This window comes from Nyctereutes procyonoides, unplaced genomic scaffold, assembly GCF_905146905.1.
Source record: "Nyctereutes procyonoides isolate TBG_1078 unplaced genomic scaffold, NYPRO_anot_genome, whole genome shotgun sequence".
NCBI classification, from domain to species: domain Eukaryota; kingdom Metazoa; phylum Chordata; class Mammalia; order Carnivora; family Canidae; genus Nyctereutes; species Nyctereutes procyonoides.
The window spans coordinates 24,237,600-24,261,851 of NW_026575122.1; the positions used below are offsets into that span (position 1 = coordinate 24,237,600).

Consider the following 24,252-nt stretch of genomic DNA (forward strand, 5'->3'; position numbering starts at 1 on the left):
CTGATGTATTCTCAGCACCCAAAACAACGCCTGGCATACAGAAGACACTTGATAAATTCACTGAATGAACAAATGAGTGAATGCTTAGATGAGCTTCTCATCTAAACAAGCAGATAAAATCTTTTAATTGAAATTATCTATTTTAAATAGACTCATTTTAACATTTTTAAGAAATCACAGATGTTTTCCAGAGCCTTGAAATTTAATACAACTCCAGTCTTCGTCTTCATCTCCAGACATTATAGCCAAGGCAAGCCAAATAACTCAGGTTTCAAAGTGGACATTTTTACCTTGATTTTTTTCCCTGGACTATCTTAGAGCAAATTATCAAGAGAATGGCCAAATCTCTATTTTGTTTTATTATACACCAAACTTTTTTGAACTGAGTAAGAGTTTGCTCAGATTTCCATTTAGATTCTATGCTACCATAGGTAGAATGTAGCCTTAACCTTTTGACACATCAAGCTATTTCTCTCTTTATTGGTCTTGGTGACATTTACCACAGACCAAAGGGAAAAGAGGGGAGAAAAACAAGACTTTTTAAAAAGGCAAGTTTAAAAAAATAAACATAAAAAAGAAAAAGGTAATTTCAACTGGAATAAAAACATAAGGCAGGCAATATTAGGTTGCTACCAACATGGGTCTCTGTAGAACATTACCCACACATTACCTGGATGGAAGACTTTGGTTTTCCCATTAGTGATTCCAGAAGAGCTTGCCTCCATTTTTATTGACCTTTGGCCTGGTGGAAGTGAGGAATGCCTGACCACGGGCAGGTGACGGGACCCTGGGCGGCTTGCCACACTTCGCCGTTGATGGATTTGCAAACGCTTTTCAGCCCCATGAATAGATAAACTTAAACCTGGAATGAGAAATAGCACCATTATCATTAAAGAAGTCAGTTCTGAATGGTTAAAATGCCAAATTATTTTCTGGCATGAAATACAGACAGCATAAGTAACTACGGTTCAAATACTCAAGGGATGCTAATAACACTAGAATTCTGATACTGATTGATTTTCACATTTCATTATTCACTGAACATTATTTCATTCCAAAGTGGATATCCTCAGTTATCATGACAAGAGTTTTAGGAATGAAAATCCCATAATTTCAAATATTAAAATTCTTTCCAAAATTCTGGGAAAATATGCACTTATTTGGATTAGTTAACTGTTGCTAAGTTCCTAAATTGGAATTCCAATAAAAATCAAGCAATTCTTCTCTCTTTTTAAAAAATATTTTAATTCCAGTAGAGTTAATATACAACGTTATAGCAGTTTCAGGTATGCAATATAGTGATTCAACAATTCCTTACATCACCCAGTGTTCATCACAAGTGCCCTCCTTCATCCCCATCACCTATATCACCCATCCCCCCACCCACTCACCTCTGGTAACCATCAGTTTGTTCTCTATCACTGAGAGTCTGTTTCTTGGTTTATCTTTTCTTCTTTTGCTCATCTGTTTCTTAAATTCCACATGAGTGAAATCACATGGTATTTCACTTTCTCTGACTTATTTCACTTGGTATTATATTCTCTAGCTCCATCCATGTTGTTGCAAATGGCAAGATATTATACTTTTATGGCTGAATAATATTCTATTATATATATCGCATCTTCTTTTTTTAAGATTTTATGTATTTATTCACAAGAGACACAAAGAGGCGGAGACATAGTCAGAGGGAGAAGCAGGCTCCCCATGGGGAGCCCATTGTGGGACTCGATCCCAGGACCCCAGGATCACGACCTCAGCCAAAGGCAGACGCTCAACCACTGAGCCCCGTAGGTGCCCCTATACTACATCTTTATTCATTTATCAATTGGTGGACACTTGAGCTGTTTCCATAATTTGGCTATTGTAGATGATGCTGCAAAAAAACACAGAGATGCATGAATCTCTTTGAATTAGTGTTTTTGTATTTTTTGGTTAAATATCCAGTAGTACGATTACTGGATCATGCAGTAGTTCTATTTTTAACTTTTGAGGAATCTCCATACTGTTTTCCACAGTGGCTTCACCAGTTTGCATTCCCACCAACAGTATAAAAGGGTTCCCTTACTCCACATACTCACCAACACTCATTTCTTGTGTTGTTGATTTTAGCCACTCTGACGGGTGTGAGGTAATACCTGACTGTAGTTTTGATTTGCATTTCCCTGATGATGAATGATGTTGAGCATCTTTTCATGTGTCTGTTTCTTTGGAGAAATGTCTATTCGTGTCTTCTGCCCATTTTGAGGGGCTTTAGGTGTTGAGTTTTTAAATATACTTTGGATACTAACCCTTTATCCGATATGCCCCTTGCAAATATCTTCTCCCAATTAGTAGGCTGCCTTTTAGTTTTGCAGATGGTTTCCTTTGCTGTGCAGAAACTTTTTATTTTGATGTAGTCCCAATAGTATATATTTGCTTTTACTTATATAGTGTCCTTCTTTGTATCTTTTTACAGACTTTGATTTAAATATTGCTACTCCAGCTTTCTTTTGACAACCGTTTGCATGATAAATGTTTCTCCAACCCCTCAATTTCAATCTGCAGGTGTCTTTAGGTCTGAAATGAATCTCTTGTAGGCAATATATAGATGGGTCTTGTTTTTTTATCCACTATCAGTGTATTATTTTGATTAGAGCATTTAGTCCATTTATATTCAAGGTAATTATTGATAGATATGTATTAACTGCCATTTTGCTACTTGTTTTGTGGTTGTTTTTGTAGTTTTTCTAGATCCTTTCTTCTCTTTCTTTCATGGTTTATTAGTTTTCTTTATTGATGTATTTGGAGTCCTTTCTCTTTATTCTTTGCATATCTATTAGCAGGCTTTGATTTGTGGTTACCATGAGGTTTGTAGATAATATCTTCTGCACATGGTAGTCTATATTAAGTTGATAGTCACTTAAGTTAAACTCATTTTTTATTCTTCTCCATGTTTTAGTTACATGGTATCATAGTTTATATCCTTTCATGGATCCCTTGACTGATTTTTTACAGAGATACAGAGTCCCCTTTAATATTATTTGTATGGCTGGTTCAGTGCTCATGAGCTCCTTTAGTTTTTGTCTATCTCTGAAACTCTATCTCTCCTTCTATTCTGAATGATAGCCTTGCGGGATAGAGTATTCTTGGCTATAGACCTTCCCTTCACAGCACTTTGAATATATCATGCCACTCTCTTCTGGCTTGCAAAGTTTCTGCTGAAAAATCCATGGATTGCCTTACACAGACTCCCTTGTTTGTAACTGATTTCTCTTGCTTTTAATTTTTTTTAAAAGATTTTATTTTTTTATTCATGAGAGACACAGAGAGAGGCAGAGACACAGGCAGAGAGAGAAGCAGACTCCTTGCAGGGAGCTTGATGAGGGACTCGATCTCAGGACCCCAGGACCACGCCCGGAGCCAAAGGCAGATGCTCAACCACTGAGCCACCCAGGCATCCCACTTTTAAATTTTTTTATCACTAATTTTTACCATTTTGATTACCATGTATCTTGGTGTGGACCACCTTTGGTTTATTTTGTTGGGGGATCTCTACACCTTCTGGATCTGGATATCTGTTTCCTTTCCCAGGTCAGAGAAGTTTTCAGCTACTATATCTTCAAATAAATTTTATGCCTCCCTTTCTCTCTTGGCCTTCTAGGTTTCCTATAGTGCAATATTATTATGCTTGATGGAGTCACTGAGTTCCCTAAGTCTATTCTTGTTTTACATAAATTATTTTTTTCTCTCAAATTTTCAGCTTTATTACTTGTCATTACTCTGTCTTCTAGTCAATTCATTCTGCTTCTTCCAGCTTATTTATTCCATCAAGTTTATTTTTAATTTCATTTACTGTATTCTATATCTCTGATTGGTTCTTTTTCATGTTTTCTATCTCTGTGTTAAGGGTCTCACTGAGGTCCTCCAGTCTTTTCTCAAATCCAGTGGGTGTCTTTTGATCACTATTTTAAATTGTCTCTCAGGCATGTTACTTACATCCATTTCTCTTAGGTCTCTACTGTGGTTTTGTCCTGTTCTATGTGACATATTCCTCTGTCTCTTCATTTTGTCTAGTTCTCTGTGTGTGTTTCTGTGTGTTTGGGAAGTCAGCTACATCTCTTGCTCTTGAAAGTAGTGGACCAGCTGTACACTTTTTAACTAAGTAGTGCTGGTCCTCCTCCGCAGGGGATGCACAGTGCTATTAGAGACCTGGGCCAACCTGGCTGTTCCACAAACACCTCAGGTGAGAAATACAGTTTTAACAAAGCACCCACATCTTCCTTAGGGGGTCACAGGATATAATGTTGGCAAGGTTTGTGTGAGTCTTCTCAGGGATGGAATCTACAGCACTGGGACTGAGACAGGATTGGTTGGAGGGGCAGGGCACAGTGTAAGCAAGTTATGGGGGAGTGCTGGTGCCATGCTGGTTCCCACAGGTGGCTCTTTATGATGAGCGGTAGGGAAAGGAAATGGCATCTGCCAGCTCCTTTGCTTCTGGAAAAGTCTCTCAGCTAACTCAGATTAGTAACTATACTTCCTGTAAGCTCCAGATGCTTTTCAAACTGCTTATATCTTCAGAGGCTGTTTGCGGTGCTGTCTCTTTAAGGCCAAGGGCTCAGCTTCCTATTGCCCTCTGGGCTCTGAGAGCAGAGCTAGCTGATTTTTCAGGTTTCAAACTGTAAGTTCTGCTGATGGTCAGTACTCACGAAATTCAGCCCTGATTCTCAGAGCCAAATGCTATGGGGATTTCTCTTTCCCTTATATGCTCCCCAGTCAGTCTGTTTCTCACCCCTCTCTTGACCCATGGCTCCCTCCCCTCAGCAGTTAGACTCATGGGGTTTAGGTTCCCACCAAGTCCTTGCCCTTCCTACTCTCTTGATGTGACCTCTTCACTACATTTAGTTGTAGATTTTGTTTGGCCAGTTTTTGGTTCCTTTTCTGGGTTGCTTGTTCTGAAGTGAGTATGATTCTAGTTGTATGTGTGAGATGAGATGAATTTAGAGTCCTGCTACTCTGTCATCTTCCCTGGGAGTCCCCAAGCAAATTTTATTTTATTTTTTTATTTTTTTTCCCCAAGCAAATTTTAATTAAAAAAAAATCAAGCAACTTTTTCCACAGCATTCATGTACAGACCAGAGCTGAAGACTGAACTCAGATTTAGGCCTCTGGTAATCTTAAAATTACATAACTTTTTAGAGCAAGTTATCCAGGAAAATTTCAAACATACTAAAGGCAAAAAGGGTAGAATAATAAACCCCATGTACTCATCACCTAGCTTCAACAAATACCGCTTTTCCATAAAGCTGGAGAGAAAAAAAAGATTTTTCTCATCTTGTTTTTTCTGTTCCACTCCCTTTGTTGATTTGCTCCTTAGGTGCTAGTTTTTGTTTTTGTTTTAAAGATTTTATTTATTTGAGAGAAAGAGTACACATGAGCAGGGGGGAGGGGCAGAGGGAGAAGCAGACTTCTAGCTGAGTGCTGAGCCCAACGTGGGGCCTAAGACCCTGAGGTCATGACCAGAGCTGAAGGCACCTGCTTAACCACTTAACTGACTGAGCCACTGAGACACCCCTGGTACTACAGTAGTTTAAAGCAAGCTCTAGACATCATGTAAATCTCATCAAAAACAATATTGATCATGTTGACTTGCATTGATTGTATCAATATGGACTATACCTACTGATTCATATGAACCATATAAAAAATTCAAGATTTTTAAAATAAAATAAGCAAAAGATTTTTAAAAAAGAACACACATTGATCACCATTAGAGTTTGCTAAAATGCCAATTCGTTATTCAGAAAACTGATAAAGGGAAAGAAGCATCTATCCCTGCCTTTCCCTTACTAACTGTATTTCAAGGTAACCAGACGGTTGATAAGATAAAGTTCTTCACTACAGATTTCCCAGTAATAAATTACTGATGAAAAAGAGAATTGGAAAATAACTTTAGAAGCCTCGGTGAAATATTAAAGATAAGTTTTGTCCAAAGAAGCCCTATGAAGACAGAGCTGGAATTCAAACTCTGGGAAGACTAAATTCAGATCTTTTAAAAAAGCCAAGGAAAGGTATTAGCCTTATTTAATGCCAATCAGCCAGGGGAACATGGTCAGGAATCATGCTATCTGATGGAGGAAAGCTGAGCTTCACCAAATCGCAGAATTTTTTATTAAGAGGAGAATATCTTGAAATAAGAAGGTAAAAATTTAGAGTTGGAAGCTACTTTAGTGGTTGGCTAATTAATTTGGTGCCTTATATGGATGAACAAACTGAGACTGACAGGGAGAAACAGTCTACTTATTATCAGTACTGGGAGGCCACAGTAAGAAGTCTACTAAAACCCCAGAAATGAAGGAAATAAAAGCCTTCCCAGAGGTATATTGTAAATCAGCAATCATGGGTCATGTCAGAGGTATTATGATTTTCTCAGGTGCAACAGGTGTGAGCCTTCTACTCCTAGCCTGCTCCCTACTATGGTTGTATGTTCCATATGTCCAGAGAGATGCAAAACAAACATCTATAGACACACCAAGACTCCAAAAGAATGCAGATAAATTTTTAGGTGACAGATGAGGGGCTAGCAGATATTTTAAGGCAACATCAGACAGTACATGCAGTCTGAATCTGCAACCATGAAACAGACCACTCTTGAAAAAACATGTCTCTTTGTACCTATTTCAGAGGATTACTAGGCTAACGGAACCAGGACCGTGACTCAGTGTGGCACTTCCAGCTCTTATAAAACTCCCTTCAAGGTAGTATAAAATGTTAGAAATGACAATAAAAATTACACTGTGGAAATAAATGGTCTAGGTACTTGGAATTATTGAATTCTATATTAAAAATATAATAATGTAGATCAGGGGGAAAATGTCAAAAAAAATCATGAGTATTGCCAGGAGAAGATGGATATGGGGAAGATGGGTATGTTATACTGGAATTAGGGAGGAATCCTTACTGCCTCAGCAAATCCATATAGTCCTCCAGAAATTAAGATTTCTCAGAGGTGCAGATAAAGGACCTGGTCCTTCAGAGCTCTCTTCATACAATTGCTAAGTCTATGGGGGAGAGAGATATGTAAACCAATAGCACGTAATATGTCAAATATACTCCAGACATGAAAAGTTAACATTTATTGAATACTTAGCAGTTACACATTCAGAAATGAATTGTCAGCCAATAAATTGCATCATCCAATTTGTTCTTAATTACTTTGGAAAAAAGCGTTGACACTGATTATCTATTAAATGCCAGGTACTGCACCAAATATTGATCATTAACCCATTAATGCCTCACCCCAATCCTACAAGACAGACATTTTACAGATAGGAAACCTGAGGCTCAAGAGGTAAAGTTATTTGTCCAAAGTCACACAAGTGAGTAACAAATTTTAACACTAGTTTTTTCCACTATAGCACGTAGCCTGATTAATTTAATTAACTTAATTAAATTAATTGAATGCCAGGCAATATATAGGCTGTTTTTGTGTGGGTGTTTTTGTTTTTTTTGTTTTGTTTTAAAGAGGGAGGGGGGTAGGGGCTGAGGAAGAAAAGAGTTTTTAGCAGGCTCCAAGCCCAGTGTGGAGCCTGATGCAGGGCTCAATTTCACAACCCTGAGATCATAACCTAAGCCAATCAAGAGTTGGACACTTAACTGACTGAGCTACCGAGGTGCCCCTAAAAATGCTGTGTTAAGTCTACAGTGGTTCTAAATAATTTAACAAGGCAAGGTTAGAAGGTATGGTATACTGACACTCCTATGACCCAAACTCTTATGAAACCATCTCTTTTCCATCCATTTTGAAATATCTTCCTGGTTTCTGACCAGCTATCAAATGCCTTAGTCAAAAAGAACCAGCCCAAACTGCACCCTCCCCTTGAAGCCCTTCCAGTCCCTCTAGCTCTAAGTCAATAAATACTCTGTCTCCAATCTTGCAGTGAGACTTTACCATGTAGTACTCTTAGACTCTCATTCACCTGTCAGCACATGGCTGTCCCATTTCTCCAACTATCTCAAGAGTCTCTAAGGGCAAGGATCTGTGTACTTCCCAGATTCCTTCCTCAGCTCTGAACAAAGTACACTCCATACAGAGATGTGGGATGACAATTTGCCATTGGTTCCTTCTCCCTCTGCACAATGCATACCACATGGTGCAAAGACTTGCTGGGCATAGGTAGAGCAGATTCAAAAACCAGTCAAGGAAATAGCATTGAGTATGTTGACCTGTGCAACCAATTTTTAATTTCATGCTTCCTATATCACTATATACTCATCATCTTTCCTAGAGTCTTTTAGGCCTGAAACTTGGCTGCTTTCCCCTGCTTCAGCACACAGCTTCCTCCCCAACGCACACTGCTGAGAAGGTGGAGCCCAAGCCATGTTAAGTTTGTAATCTTTCCACCTTTCTACCTCCACATATCTTTCCAAAAAAAAAAAAAGTACCTTTTCCCTTGAGACCTATCATCTACCTTACTTGATAAAAGATATGGAAGCAGAACCTTGAGAAACACACACCTTTAGAGGTGAAGAGAGCAAGCATAGTAGGTATTAAAATGTGAATGCTGGGGTCAGGGTTTCTGGGTCCAATTTTTGGCTAGCCCACCATTCCCTATCTATTTTACCTGTGCAAGTTATTTAATCTTTTGTGCCTCAGTTTAATCACCTATAAAATGGGGATAATAACAGTTTTAACAGTTTTTGCCTCACAGAGTCAAGAGAATGAGTTAATACCCGCAAAGTAGGGATCCCTGGGTGGCGCAGCGGTTTGGCGCCTACCTTTGGCCCAGGGCGCGATCCTGAAGACCCGGGATCGAATCCTACGTCAGGCTCCCGGTGCATGGAGCCTGCTTCTCCCTCTGCCTGTGTCTCTGCCTCTGCCTCTCTCTCTCTCTCTCTCTCTCTGTGACTATCATAAATAAATTAATTAATTAATTTAAAAAAATACCCACAAAGTACTTAGGGCAGTGCTCACCATACAGCAGGTGTTCAGTGCAAGGCAGAGGTCATCACTGCCTTCTATCTTATCAGGGCAGCCCAGGTGGCTCAGGGGTTTAGCGTTGCCTTCAGCAGGATCCTGGAGACCCAGGATGGAGTCCAGCATCGGGCTCCCTGCATGGAGCCTGCTTCTCCCTCTGCCTCTTTCTCTCTCTCTATGTCTCTCATGAATAAATAAATAAAAATCTTTTAAAAAAAAAGTTTATACTATCAGTGACTTCCCTACACTTTTTGCTCTTACCCCTTAGGCCCTGGAATTTAATACCATTGCCTCTACCCATCTGTTTTTTAAACTTTTCCTTTGGTTTCCATGACACGCACACTTCTCACCACTCCCTCTCCTAACTGTAAACTCTCTTCTCTCCCTTGTTCTCCAAGGGCAGGGGTGGGGTGGGGGTGTTAGTTTCCTTGGGCTACCATAACTTATTACCACTGCCCTGGTGGCTTGAAACAACAGAAATTTATTATCACCCTGTTCTGGAAGCTAGACATCTGAAATCAAGGTGTTAGAAGGACTGTGATTTCTCCAGAAGTTCTGTAGGTGGAATTTTCTCCTTGCTTCTCTTACCCTCTCATGGGTGCTGCATTCCTTGGTATTTCTTGTTTGTGACAACATCACTCCAATGTCTCTCTCCATTGTCTCATCACCTCCTATCTCCCTCTGCCTTTCTCTTATAAGGACATGCCTGTTGGCATTTAGGAGCCACCTGGATAAAACAGAATAATATCTTGATCTTAAGGTCCTTAATGACATCTACAAACTCTTTCCAAATAAGATCACTTCCACAAGGTCTACGGATTAGAACATGGATGTATATTTGGGGACCATTATCAGCCTACCACAGGGAGGGGGATTCCAAAGGTTTTGACTTTGCTATTTTTCTCTCCATCCTCTCTCCAAGTGATCTTGCAAATTTCATGTCTCCAGCTGTTGCCTTCATGAGGTTACCTCCCAAAGTCACTCTTGCTCTACCTCCCAAATTTCAAATCTATCTTTCCTACTTGGTTTGAATCCTTCTCCTGAGAAATTAGATGAGTTCACAGAAACACAGTAAATATTTAATATTTTGATAAGAGAAACAAGCTCAGACCTCTTTTAAATACCTCATATATTTTCCTTAAAATCCTATCTAAAATGTGAGTACTTTTCTCAATAAAATAAAATTCTTTGGTGCTCTTTCTCTCTGGCCCACTTCCAACTGCACTAGCTCTAGATGCATTGCAAAGTAGAAGTGCACCCATGTAAAAGTGATTTGCTTTCATCTAAATGTCACTCATGTGATTCAGAAGAACTCTGTGCCACAGGAACATCTGCAGCTCTGTAGATGTTTTACAACTTGCAGCCATACCGTCTCTGTGTTGCATCACTCTCCTTGTCATTTCTTAGATAATTTACTTTTCAAACCAAGAAAACCTATGTTTTGAATGTCACTACCATAAGCAAAATATAAAACTTATGTATTCCTGATTAAGAAAAAAAGTAATTTGTGCAAGGGGATATTTATTTCTAGTTTCCTCTTTTTCTCAGATTTAACTGCAGAGTAGAGAACGAATCCAGCACTTCCTCTTCCCAAAACACTTATGAGAACAGAGGTGAAAATTCTCCTGGCTGCTTCTCAGGCTTAGAATTGCTTTCCCAAACTTCTGGAGCTTTTCTAGTATCTTCTTTTTATTGGGTTCAAAATACATGTTACAAAATAGGCTGATACCCTCCCATATCCTTGGGATAAAGAAGACTCAAACACATAGATTGCATATAGCCAAAGGTGCACCCCAATTATCATCTTAGGTATATGTACATTACAGGGGGCAGAATTTTGCAACCTCCATCATGATGAGCTCAGGTGAACCCACAGCAAACATTATGAGGAGCTTTGAGTATCAGAAATGGTGGGTAACTGAATGTGAGTGCCTTCCAGGGAGCAGTCACAGATGCTGAGATGTAACCCATATGAGACCCCTTTGGAGGCCTGATGATGGAGCACTGTTTAGTCTTAGTAGACCTAACAAGAGGATTAGCTACAATCCAACCTTATCTGGTCCTTGAGTGTGTCATGTAATCTTCTGTTTGGTCTCCCTGCATTGTAACAGGCCATTTGATGGCCTGGCATCAGCATATTACACAAATCTAGCAGTACCAACATATCAAAAGACATCAAAACTGCCAAGTTATTGTCATTTGTAAATTTTTTGTGACAGTTGTCTATCTAATACTACATGAATCTGGCATTCAAGCTCTTTGAAAAAAAGACCAAAATGCTAAGGATTAGATATAATACTACCCAGATTTAATTCTTGGCTCAGTGTCTACATAAAGAATTTACAGAATCAGAATGGATAAGAGTCTGTAAGAATGTGTAACCAGCATTACTAAATTCAAATAAAGTGCTGGAGATAAATTATCAGGGTTTCTCTCCTTCAAACCCATCTTTAGACCAGAGACATGAAATGTGCTTGCATAATTTTGCCTGAGTTACTTATTCTCTGACCCCTCCCTATTTCAGCACTTCTAAGGGTCCTCTACAAGATCTACTCCTATTGGAGGGCCCCTTTTTCCGTGGCTTTCCTTCGGGTAGGCTCTAATATTACCCTTGTTTCTTTACAAATAGTGAAGCCCCCACTATTGCTAGACCCTGAGTGCTTCACTACTCTTAACTTCCTTAACACAACCCCTCCTTTGCAACATAAGAATTCCCTTTATTAAAATCTGTTCATTGGTTAGAATTCTGTTTTCTCTTGAGCCTTGGTTATCAGAGACTCAGAAATCCATCCCTTTTGATTTTAATACTTAAAGGTTCTACATCTTCATCAGTCAACAATATCATCATGGAAAACTTCCCTGGAAGGTTTTCAAAAACTTCATGTGTGCTATCCTTCACCTTTACCCCCTAAGACTTTCTTGTTTTATGACATTTTAGTCATCTTTCTTTTTCTTTACTACTCCGAAGTCTAATCTAAACCCTGGATTTCTCACTTCACCTCATTCTGTGATATTTAACTTACCTGTATTTTTACATTCTCACTCAGGGAAGCAATGAGAAAATGGCTATGGAATTATTGTCATCTCATGAAAGTTTAAGGGTTTTCTTTGTGTTCTGTGGCCTTAGACACAATGTACTCCCCCTCTAATCCCCCCACCCCACACGCAGATATAAAACTTCTAACAGAAAATTGTCATAGATTATATTTTAGGATGTAAATAAGATGGAAGTAGGCAATTACAAGAGTATAGCTTAAAATTAATACCTTGGGAAAGAGCTCTTTTTGAGACTTTCAATTGTTCATTGATTTATTCATGGAGCAAACATTTGTTAAGAGCTCACTATGCTAAGCACCAAGGATTCAAGGATTCAGAGATTAAGGGATAAAGTCCTTACACTCACAGAGCTCGAAGTCTGACAGAGGAGACATACCCTAGTCCTAAAGCAGCAAAGAGCTAGAGCTTCTAATGTCATCTGGAGAAAGATCAACAATTTCTGGGTTTAAAAAAAAAACAAGATCAGGTCATTTGGGCTTTCCTTAAGCAGCTAGTGAAAAGGCATCTCTGGTTGACCTAAAACAAATTTAACTATTTGGCATTTTTCATAATAGAGTGGTGTGGTCAAATGTTATTACATCCAAGTACATAGAGTTGGGGGCGGCAACAAAAATAACCAAGAAACTAGGTATCTACTTCACCTGGTAAAATCCACACATTGTGAAAAAGTGAACACTACAATTCCTAAATTTCAGTGGAACCACTTATTAAGTGATATCACCAAGTGAGCAACTTAAATAGCATAAGAATATTAGACCTTAAGATCCTTGGACTCAACTTTAACTTAGCAGTCAATAAAATGGTCTAGAAGTGAAACAAAATGGTTTATTTCCAGGAACATCAAATGATAAACACTAATCCTCTAAAAGGAACATTACTTTAAATAAGATTTTGGTCATTTTGACAAGTGAGCAAAAATTTAGTTTAAAATATTTCTTTTTTTCTTTTAACAAAGTAACTTGTGTCTACTGACAATGAGCTCTACACTCTATCCTAGGCCTAATGACAGAAACAAGGATGATGGTGGCAGAATCTGTGCCCCTGCAAGGAAAAAAAAAGTATATAGAAGTTACTCTAACAAAAGGGAGAGGTAAAAGGACCACAAGGAGGTATGATTCAGACTATGTGCACTCCAAGCATACTTCTCCTGTAAAGAGCTGTATAGTAAATATTTTTGGCTTTGTGGGCCATATGATCTCTGTTGCAATTACTCAACTCTGCTGGTATAGCCCCAAAGCAGCCATTGACAATATATAAACAAAGGAATGTGGCTGAGTTCCAATAAAGTTTTACTTTTAAAACCAGGCAATGGGTCAGGTTTGGTCCTTTGGCTGTAGCATTCCCCACTCAGAGTTATGTGGATAGGCAAAGATGGAGGGAAAGAGCATTCCTGGCAACAGGGTATGAAAGAACAAAATGGGGATGCCTGGGTTGCTCAGCGGTTAGGACGTGATCCTGGAATTCCAGGATCAAATCCCACATCGGGCTCCCTACATGGAGCCTGCTTCTCCCTCTGCCTATGTCTCTGCTTCTCTGTGTGTGTGTGACTCTCATGAATAAATAAAATCTTAAAAAAAAAGAACAAAATTAATTCATGGAAGGAAAAGGTGTCCAGTTTCAAGCATGTTTAAGACGTGTGAGCAGTTAACATTGGCTCTTTAGACTGAAAGTAATAACAACTGACTTTTGTATGGAATTTTAAATTTTTTTAGACATTTTGTCAAGAGCCTTGAATGCTGCACTAAGAGTATAATCTTCTTTTTAGGACAGTGAGGAATCACTGAAGATATGTGAGCAAGGTTGGGAGGGTGCATCACTAGAACAGAGATTTAGGAAGAGATTGACTACTTCAACTGGGGAAATAGATCACAGTAAGAACACAGGGTTCTGGGTCAGAACAGTGTAGTAAGGACACAAACAGATTCAAGAGAGGCTGAAAGTAGATTCCATAGAATTTAAGGATAACTTTTTGAGGTTTAGGGGTGTGAGGAGAGAATCAAAATTAACTTTGGATCTGGAGATAGTAACAGAAATAAAAACAGATGGGATATTTGATAGGCAAGATGTTGAGTTAAGCTTTGGATATGCTAGCTCTCTGGCTCCCCCTGGAAAAATAAGCCTTTTCCAAGGTATTAATTTTAAGCCATACTCTGGATTTGGACATCCAAATAAAATGTTCACCCAGTACTGCCAGAAATAGAGGTGTGGAGTTTGGAAATCTTTCTGGCTGGAGTTCTTTGCCTAGAACTGCACTGAAGGGGCCAGTGAAGGAGACAGATTAATGCTAAAGCTCTGAGAGATACTATACTTTTTGTAGAGAAGAAATGAGAACTCAGATAAGTCTTGAGGGAACTTCTAGAAGGGGAATAACCAAAACAACAGTGACAATAGCACTTGTTGAGGATTTATCATATGCCAGGCATCATTCTAAGAGTAATAAATATATTAACTCATTTAAACATTGTGTCAACCATATGTGGGACATACATATTATTTATTTCAATTTTACAGATGAGAAAATTAATGTATAGAAATAGTGTGTAAGTTACCAAAGGTCACACAAAAGTGCCACAGCCATCATTTGAACTCAGGCAGCCTGACAACCTCACACAGCAATATTGCTTTCAGCAGAAGGGAGTCAAGGGGGCTGACTGCATGCTAAAGAAAGGTCAAAGAAGTTGAGAATGGACGAGAGAAAGGTTTATTTTTTTTAAAGACTTTTATTTTTTTATTTTTTTATAATTTTTTAATTTATTATTTATGCTAGTCATACGAGAGAGAGAGAGAGAGAGGGAGAGGCAGAGACACAGGCAGAGGGAGAAGCAGGCTCCATGCACCGGGAGCCCGACGTGGGATTCGATCCCGGGTCTCCAGGATCGCGCCCTGGGCCAAAGGCAGGCGCCAAACCACTGCGCCACCCAGGGATCCCGAGAGAAAGGTTTAAAATGAAGTGAGACAGAAGTGGATGCCAAAACACAAGAAGCTGAAGAATAAGAAGATGGGAAATGAGCACAGGAACTGCAAACAGTGAATCCAATACACTGAATTCAGGTCCTGCAGCCAGTAGAATAATGGCTTTCCTGGAATCTGTCAATATGATACCTACACATAGCAAAGAGGAATCTGCAACTTGATTAAGGACTTTGATATGAGGGAGATTTTGCTGGGTTATATGAGGAAACCCAATCTCATCAACAGTCCTTAAAAGCAGACAGCCTTTGTGGCTGGGGTCAAAGAGAGATGCTCTACTGCTGGCTTATGGAAGCAGCCACAAGGCAAAGAATGTGGCAGCTCTAGAAACTGGAAAAGGAAGAGAAACAAATTCTCCAGAGCCTCCAAAAAAAAAAAAAAACTGATTTAGGCAAGTGAGAACTGTGTCAAACTTCTACCTTTGAAGAACTTTCAGATAATACATTTGTGTCATTTTCAGCCACCAAGTGTGTGGTAATTTCTCACCATAGAAATAAAACACTAATCCAGGTTCCCATCTCTCCTTAATCACATTAATATTTTTGCTAATGATTCCAATACCCTGGTCTATCAGCCTATCCCAGGCCACCAACACTGACAATGAACTTTCCCCAGAGTCAGCATGGCCTCCCAGATGTTCAAGGCCATGTACCTAGGGGACAAGGAAGGAGATAGATGGTGAAGTTGGTTCTGTCTGAATTCCCTTAACCAATATTTGATTTAACTGACCATAAAACAAATGTTAACTCAGAAAAGTCCAAAAATTTATCAAAACCAACTATAGAATACAACCCACTAATTATTTACTGACCAGCTCTATGCTAATAATGGTGCAATTAGATACTGAGCTGTATAAACCCTTGATTTAACAAATGTTTGAAGAACAGAACAAAATGACATTAAAATATAAGCACTTTGAGATATAACTTTTTAATCAAATTTACAATGATTATTTCCAAAAGAATGATGAAGGTTACTTATGTGATTTGGGTTATAAAATTGATCTTAATTAATTTCAGTATTAATTAAATTTCTGACACTGTTAATAATGAAAATTTGTCTGGCAGACAATTTTTATACCTTAAGGTCCATCGGAGATGCCTTAAATTGTAAATGTATATTTTTCCTTTAACATTTAAAACAATTTATTCCCTACTTTGCAAAAATATTTAGCAAACGGATTTGAGGTAGCTCAAAGCAAGATACATTTTTATTCTAAACACTCTTTTGACAAAACACTCTTTTGACAAAACTGTTTTGTCATCTGTTACACAGTGTTGAAAGCCTGCCCATAGCCAAAATTGGCCTAAATAACATGTTAGTCCAGATAGACTTAATAGATATACACAGTACATTCCATCCAACAGCCGCAGAATACAAATTCTTCTCAAGTGCGATAGACCACTCTCCAAGATGGATCATATGTTAGGCCACAAACAGGTCCTAATAAATTTAGGAATACTGAAATAATATCAAGCATCACTTCTGACCACAATGATATAAAACTAGAAATTAATTATAAGAAAAAAGAAAAAATCTACAAATGTGTAGAGATTAAACATGTTCCTGAACAACCAACAGGTCAAAGACGAAATCAACAGGGAAATCAGAATATATGAGCCAAATAAAATGGTAACACAACATACTAAATGTATAGAGATCAGCAAAAGCAGTTCCAAGAGAGAAGCTTATAGTGATAACACCTACATTAAGAAAAAAGAAATGTCTCGAGACACCTGGGTGGCTCAGTGATTGATCATCTGCCTTTGACTCAGGGCATGATCCCAGAGTCCTGGGATTGAGTCCCACATCAGGCTCCCTGCACGGAGCCTGCTTCTCCCTCTCCCTATGTCTCTGCCTCTTGTGCCCTTGTATGTCTCTCATGAATAAATAAAAATCTTTAAAAAAAAGAAAAAAGAAACATCTCAAATAAACAACCTAACTCTACACCTCATAGAACTAGAAAAGGAAAACAACTGAGGCCAAAGTTAGCAGAAGGAAGAAGCTAACAAAGATCAGAGTGAAAAGAAAACAGATTCAAAATATCAATGAAACAGAGAGTTGTTTTTTTGAAACGATCAACAAAATTGACAAACCTTTAACTAGACTAAGAAAGAAAACTAAATATAAAAGAGGAATTATAACTGATAACACAGAAATACTAAGAATCAATAGAAAACTACTATTGAATAGTTGTATGCCAACAAAGTAGATAACCTAGAAAGAATGGATACATTCCTAGAAATGTAAAACCTACCAGTATTGGATCATAAATAAACAGAAAATGTGAATAGACTAATTACTAATAAGGAGATAAAAATCAATAATAAAAACCTCCTAAGAAACAAGAATCTAAGACCAAATGGATTCATTGGGGAATTACCCACATTTTAAAAAAATGAATAGTAATCATTCTCAAACTCTTCCAAAAAAAAAAAAAAACCCAACTAAAGAGGAAAGAACACATCTCAACTCGTGTTGTATGAGGCCAACATTACCTTGATACCAACTCCAGACAAGAACATTACAAGAAAAGGAAATTACAGGCCAATATCCCTGATGAACATCCTCAAAAATCCTCAGAAATTATTAGCAAATTCAATTCACCAATACATTAAAAAGATCATGCACCATGATCAAACTGGATTTATTCCTGGAATGCAAAGATAGTTCAACATATGCAAATCAATATATGTGATACACCACATTGACGAAATGAAAGATTAAAATGATATGATCATTTCAATAGATGCAGAAAAAGCATTTGACAAAATTCAACATCCTTTCATAATAAAACTCTCAACAATCTGAGTATAGAAGAAATGTACCTCAACCTAATAAAAATAAAAACATATGACAGGCCTATAGCAGAATACAAAACAACATGCAAAAATCAGTCACATTTCTATACACTAACAAACTAAAAAGAGAAATTAAGAGAACAATCTCAATAGTAGCATCAAAAAGAATAAAATATTTAGAAATAAATTTAACCAAGTAGTACACTGAAAAATCACAAAAAAACTGAAGAAATTGAAGAAGACCCAAATAAATGATCAGATATTCCATGCTAATGAATTTGAAGAATATTGTTAAATTATACATACTACCCAAAATAATCTACAGATTGAATACAGTCTATCAAAATTGAAACAGCATTTTGTCAGAAAAAGACAAATACTGTATGATCTCACTTCTATGTATAATCTTTAAAGAAAAAAAAAAGAACTCCTAGAAACAGCAGATAGAAATATAGTGTAGTGATTAAGAACAGATTCTGGAGCCAGACCTTCTGGATTCAAGTCTGGACTGAGACCTTGCATTTCTATGCCTCAATTTCCTCATATGTCAACAAAGGATACAGACAAAAATCTACCGCAAAGGAGCTACTGGAAAGATTAGGTGAGTCATGTGCTTAGAGTCTGTCTCTAACAAGCCTCAATAAATATTAGCCATTGCTCTGTCACTACTAAGAAAGGACCTAAAGAATTTAATTTTAGTCTTCTAGAAAAGTACACACACCATTCAAATTTTCCTATCTTGTTATGTTCTTCAGGATCTGACTGTTAATAATCTCCCATAATTATCTATTTCTCAGCTCTCCGTCCACAACCTTTTTCCTGTTACCTGCCTCCAGCCATCCTACACTACCTCCCACAGTGTGTGTTGTGCTGTCACGACTCCCATAAACATGTGTATGCCATCTTCTCCACCTGGAGTACCTCCTCCGCCCCCCAATCCTGCTCCACTATGACAAGCCCTACTTTCTTTTTTTTTATTTTAATTTTTATTTATTTTTTTATAAATTTATTTTTTATTGGTGTTCAATTTGCCAATATATAAAATAATACCCAGTGCTCATCCCGTCAAGTGCCCACCTCAGTGCCCGTCACCCAGACAATGAAACGCTGGGACACCTGCACCCCAGTGTTTATAGCAGCAATGTCCACGATAGCCAAACTGTGGAAGTAGCCTCAGTGTCCATCGAAAGATAAATGGAAAAAGAAAATGTGGCTTATGTATACAATGGAATATTACTAAGCCCTACTTTCTTGTCTAGAAACCACGATTTGAAGTACCTTCCCCAGTTCTCAAGGAGATGTAAGTTCTCCCCTCCATGCTTTCTTGTCTAGAAACCACCATTTGAAGTACCTTCCCCAATTCTCAAGGAGATGTAAGTTCTCCTCCCCTCCATGCAGTGAAACTCTGCATATTTTTATTGTAGCCATTATCCTATTACTTTTAAGTGTCTACACATATAACTCTATCCCCTCTAGACTGCGTTCTCTCATTGATGTATCCCAAGTGGCTGGCACTTAGAAGAAATTCAATAAATTTCTGTAGAAGGATTAAAGAAAAACAGGAACAGAAGGGAGTCAGCGAACATTACTGAATACCTCCTAGGTCCTTACTATTTCATCTGATGCTAGAAATACAAGATAAACAAGAAACGTCTCTACCTTCATTGTGCCCCAACTTCCTTGAAGAATAATTGACAAATAATATTGTATATATTTGAAGTATAAAACATAATGATTTGATATACAAATACATTATAGAATGATTACCAAGATCAAAGTAATTAACACATCTGTGATATCACATAGGTAATGCTTTTTCATGTGTCATGAAAATGCTCAAGATCTCAACAATTTTCAACTGTACAAAAAATGTCTATATACATGCTTTTCCAAATACTTAGCTTTTAATTCATCAAATACTTATTACACGTTTACAATATGCCTAGCACTGTGCTAAGTGCCAAAACAGATACAAAAGGAGATGATTAGCTCTCAGGGATATCTGATCTCACGAGTAGACCACAATCACATTCATAAGCTCTAATTCCATCCCTGATCCCCAAATGAAGCTGGAGCTCACACCTATCTAAAGCTATTAGTTCCACTAGTGGAGGCTGAGACTAATACACAGGTCTCCAAACTTAATTTCTTACTCCTTTATCTACAACAGGATTTCCACTTGGACAGGAATTATACAAAATAGCAGGCAAAGTTGAGCAAATGATAATACTTCTAATATTGACAAGGATATATCTTACTAGCTTGTTTCACTATCAGAAAATTTAACAGCACTAGAAAATTTCAAAAGTGAGATTTATGGCACTAAACTAAAATACATTAATACCAAACAAGCCCTTTTCCCAACTGTGGGTCTACTCCTGCATTTATTTTTACAAACTTTCCTGCAATAGATCTTTTGATGCAGGGATGAAAGACAAAATACTTTCCCCTCCAGGAGCACAAAATCCACCCTCATCTGTGATATGAAACAAGCATCATCCCAAGGGTTGGCTTCTCAGGAAACATGAATTCAAGTACCACAGACAGAGTTTTCAAGGTCTGAAGCTCAGAAATAAATATTGACTGGTGAATCACAGCATGCATCACTGAGAACATAAAATTTAAGGTCTTTCAATGGTTGATTCATTTCACTTAAAGAATTCTTACCAGTTTTAGGGATCAAATAAACCACAAAAAAGCTGATGTTTCTTTCATTATAAAATAAAATACATAATTGCCAACTAGACAGTAGCACTACTCAGGGATTATTGCCAATAGGTAATCATGCTAAATTGTGTTCAATCCTATTGCTTTAAGAAAATATTATTTTGGAGGAGGAGCAAGATGGCGGAAGATCAGGGTCCCCAAATCACCTGTCCCCACCAAATTACCTAGATAACCTTCAAATCATCCTGAAAATCTACGAATTCGGCCTGAGATTTAAAGAGAGACCAGCTGAAACGCTACAGTGAGAAGAGTTCGCGCTTCTATCAAGGTAGGAAGACGGGGAAAAAGAAATAAAGGAACAAAAGGCCTCCGAGGGGGAGGGGCCCCGCGAGGAGCCGGGCTGAGGCCGGGGCGAGTGTCCCCAGGACAGGAGAGCCCCGTCCCGGAGAAGCAGGAGCTGCACCAACCTGCCCGGCGGGCGGAAAGGGGCTCGCAGGGAGTTGGAGCAGGACCCAGGAGGGCGGGGATGCCCTCGGGCTCCCGGGACACTAACAGACACCTGCGCCCCGGGAGAGTGCGCCGAGCTCCCTAAGGGCTGCAGCGCGCACGGCGGGACCGACGGAGCAGCTCGGAGGGGCTCGGGCGGCGGCTCCGCGGAGGGGGCTGCGGGGCGGGAGCGCGAATCCACCAGCGCAGGCCCGGAGCACAGGGCGCCGGACAAAGCCCAGGATCCGGCCTCCACCCAGGACAGGCAGAAGCCGGGAGGGCCCAGGACAGAGAGGACGCTCCTGCCCGAGCTGAGCAGATCAGCGGCCCCGCCCCGGAGCATCCAGGCCCTGCAGACGGAGAGCTCCGAAGTTACTGCCGGAGCTGACTCCAGGGCTCCAGAGCTGGCCGCAGCCACTGCGGTTGTTCCTCCTGGGGCCTCACGGGATAAACAACCCCCGCTGAGCCCTGCACCAGGCAGGGGGCAGAGCAGCTCCCCCAAGAGCTGACACCTGAAAATCAGCACAGCAGGCCCCTCCCCCAGAAGACCAGCTAGACGGACCAGTTCCAGGGGAAGTCAAGGGACTTAAAGTCTACAGAATCAGAAGATGCTCCCCCGTGATTTTGTTTTTTGTTTGTTTGTTTTTTCTTTTTGACTTCTGATTGCTTCCCCCCACCCTTTCTTTCACCTTTCTTTCTTTTTCTTTATCTTTTTCTTCTCTTTTTTTCTTTTTTTCTTCCTTTTTTCTTTTTTCTCTTTTCTTTCCTTCTCTCTCTCTCTTTTTCTCCTTTTCCCAATACAACTTGTTTTTGGCCACTCTGCACTGAGCAAAATGACTAGAAGGAAAACCTCACCTCAAAAGAAAGAATCAGAAACAGCCCTCTCTCCCACAGAGTTACAAAATCTGGATTACAATTCAATGTCAGAAAGTCAATTGAGAAGCACTATTATACAGCTACTGGTGGCTCTAGAAAAAAGCATTAAGGACTCACGAGACTTCATGACTGCAGAATTTAGATCCAATCAGGCAGAAATTAAAAATCAATTGAATGAGATGCAATCCAAACTAGAAGTCCTAACGATGAGGGTCAACGAGGTGGAAGAACGAGTGAGTGACATAGAAGACAAGTTAATGGCAAAGAGGGACACTGAGGAAAAAAGAGACAAACAATTAAGAGACAATGAAGACAGATTAAGGGAAATAAATGACAGCCTGAGGAAGAAAAACCTACGTTTAATTGGGGTTCCCGAGGGCGCCGAAAGGGACAGAGGGCCAGAATATGTATTTGAACAAATCATAGCTGAAAACTTTCCCAATCTGGGAAGGGAAACAGGCATTCAGATCCAGGAAATAGAGAGATCCCCCCCTAAAATCAATAAAAACCGTTCAACACCTCGACATTTAATAGTGAAGCTTGCAAATTCCAAAGATAAAGAGAAGATCCTTAAAGCAGCAAGAGACAAGAAGTCCCTGACTTTTATGGGGAGGAATATTAGGGTAACAGCAGACCTCTCCACAGAGACCTGGCAGGCCAGAAAGGGCTGGCAGGATATGTTCAGGGTCCTAAATGAGAAGAACATGCAGCCAAGAATACTTTATCCAGCAAGGCTCTCATTCAAAATGGAAGGAGAGATAAAGAGCTTCCAAGACAGGCAGGAACTGAAAGAATATGTGACCTCCAAACCAGCTCTGCAAGAAATTTTAAGGGGGACTCTTAAAATTCCCCTTTAAGAAGAAGTTCAGTGGAACAATCCACAAAAACAAGGACTGAATAGATATCATGATGACACTAAACTCATATCTGTCAATAGTAACTCTGAACGTGAACGGGCTTAATGACCCCATCAAAAGGCGACGGGTGTCAGACTGGATAAAAAAGCAGGACCCATCTATTTGCTGTCTACAAGAGACTCATTTTTTTTTATAAATTAATTTTTATTGGTGTTCAATTTACCAACATACAGAATAACACCCAGTGCTCATCCCGTCAAGTGTCCCCCTCCGTGCCCGTCACCCATTCACCCCCACCCCCCGCCCTCCTCCCCTTCCACCACCCCTAGTTCGTTTCCCAGAGTTAGGAGTCTTTATGTTCTGTGTCCCTTTCTGATATCTCCCACACATTTCTTCTCCCTTCCCTTATATTCCCCTTCACTATTATTCATATTCCCCAAATGAGTGAGAACATACACTGTTTGTCCTTCTCCGATTGACTTACTTCACTCAGCATAATACCCTCCAGTTCCATCCACGTTGAAGCAAATGGTGGGTATTTGTCGTTTCTAATGGCTGAGTAATATTCCATTGTATACATAAACCACATCTTCTTTATCCATTCATCTTTCGATGGGCACCGAGGCTCCTTCCACAGTTTGGCTATTGTGGACATGGCTGCTAGAAACATCGGGGTGCAGGTGCCCCGGCGTTTCATTGCATCTGAATCTTCGGGGTAAATCCCTAACAGTGCAATTGCTGGGTCGTAGGGCAGGTCTATTTTTAATTCTTTGAGGAACCTCCACACAGTTTTCCAGAGTGGCTGCACCAGTTCACATTCCCACCAACAGTGTAAAAAGGGTTCCCTTTTCTCCACATCCTCTCCAACATTTGTTGTTTCCTGCCTTATTAATTTTCCCCATTCTCACTGGTGTGAGGTGGTATCTCATTGTGGTTTTGATTTGTATTTCCCTGATGGCAAGTGATGCAGAGCATTTTCTCATGTGCATGTTGGCCATGTCTATGTCTTCCTCTGTGAGATTTCTCTTCATGTCTTTTGCCCATTTCATGATTGGATTGTTTGTTTCTTTGGTGTTGAGTTTAATAAGTTCTTTATAGATTTTGGAAACTAGCCCTTTATCTGATATGTTATTTGCAAATATCTTCTCCCATTCTGTAGGTTGTCTTTGAGTTTTGTTGACTGTATCCTTTGCTGTGCAAAAGCTTCTTATCTTGATGAAGTCCCAATAGTTCATTTTTGCTTTTGTTTCTTTTGTTTTCGTGGATGTATCTTGCAAGAAGTTACTGTGGCCAAGTTCAAAAAGGGTGTTGCCTGTGTTCTCCTCTAGGATTTTGATGGAGTCTTGTCTCACATTTAGATCTTTCATCCATTTTGAGTTTATCTTTGTGTATGGTGCAAGAGAGTGGTCTAGTTTCATTCTTCTGCATGTGGATGTCCAATTTTCCCAGCACCATTTATTGAAGAGACTGTCTTTCTTCCAGTGGATCGTCTTTCCTCCTTTGTCGAATATTAGTTGACCATAAAGTTCAGGGTCCATTTCTGGATTCTCTATTCTGTTCCATTGGTCTATGTGTCTGTTTTTGT

General features: G+C 39.2%; 1 protein-coding gene across 1 annotated transcript in view; it reads right to left on the reverse strand.

Annotated features, from left to right (window-relative positions):
• ANO4 (anoctamin 4) overlaps positions 1–24,252 on the reverse strand; it is a 327,266-nt gene that overhangs the window by 220,432 nt on the left and 82,582 nt on the right. The window contains exon 2 of the mRNA XM_055336489.1: positions 671–862. Within this exon, the coding sequence (XP_055192464.1) occupies positions 671–725 (55 nt within the window). The 5' untranslated portion in view covers positions 726–862. The remainder of the gene's footprint in view (positions 1–670; positions 863–24,252) is intronic.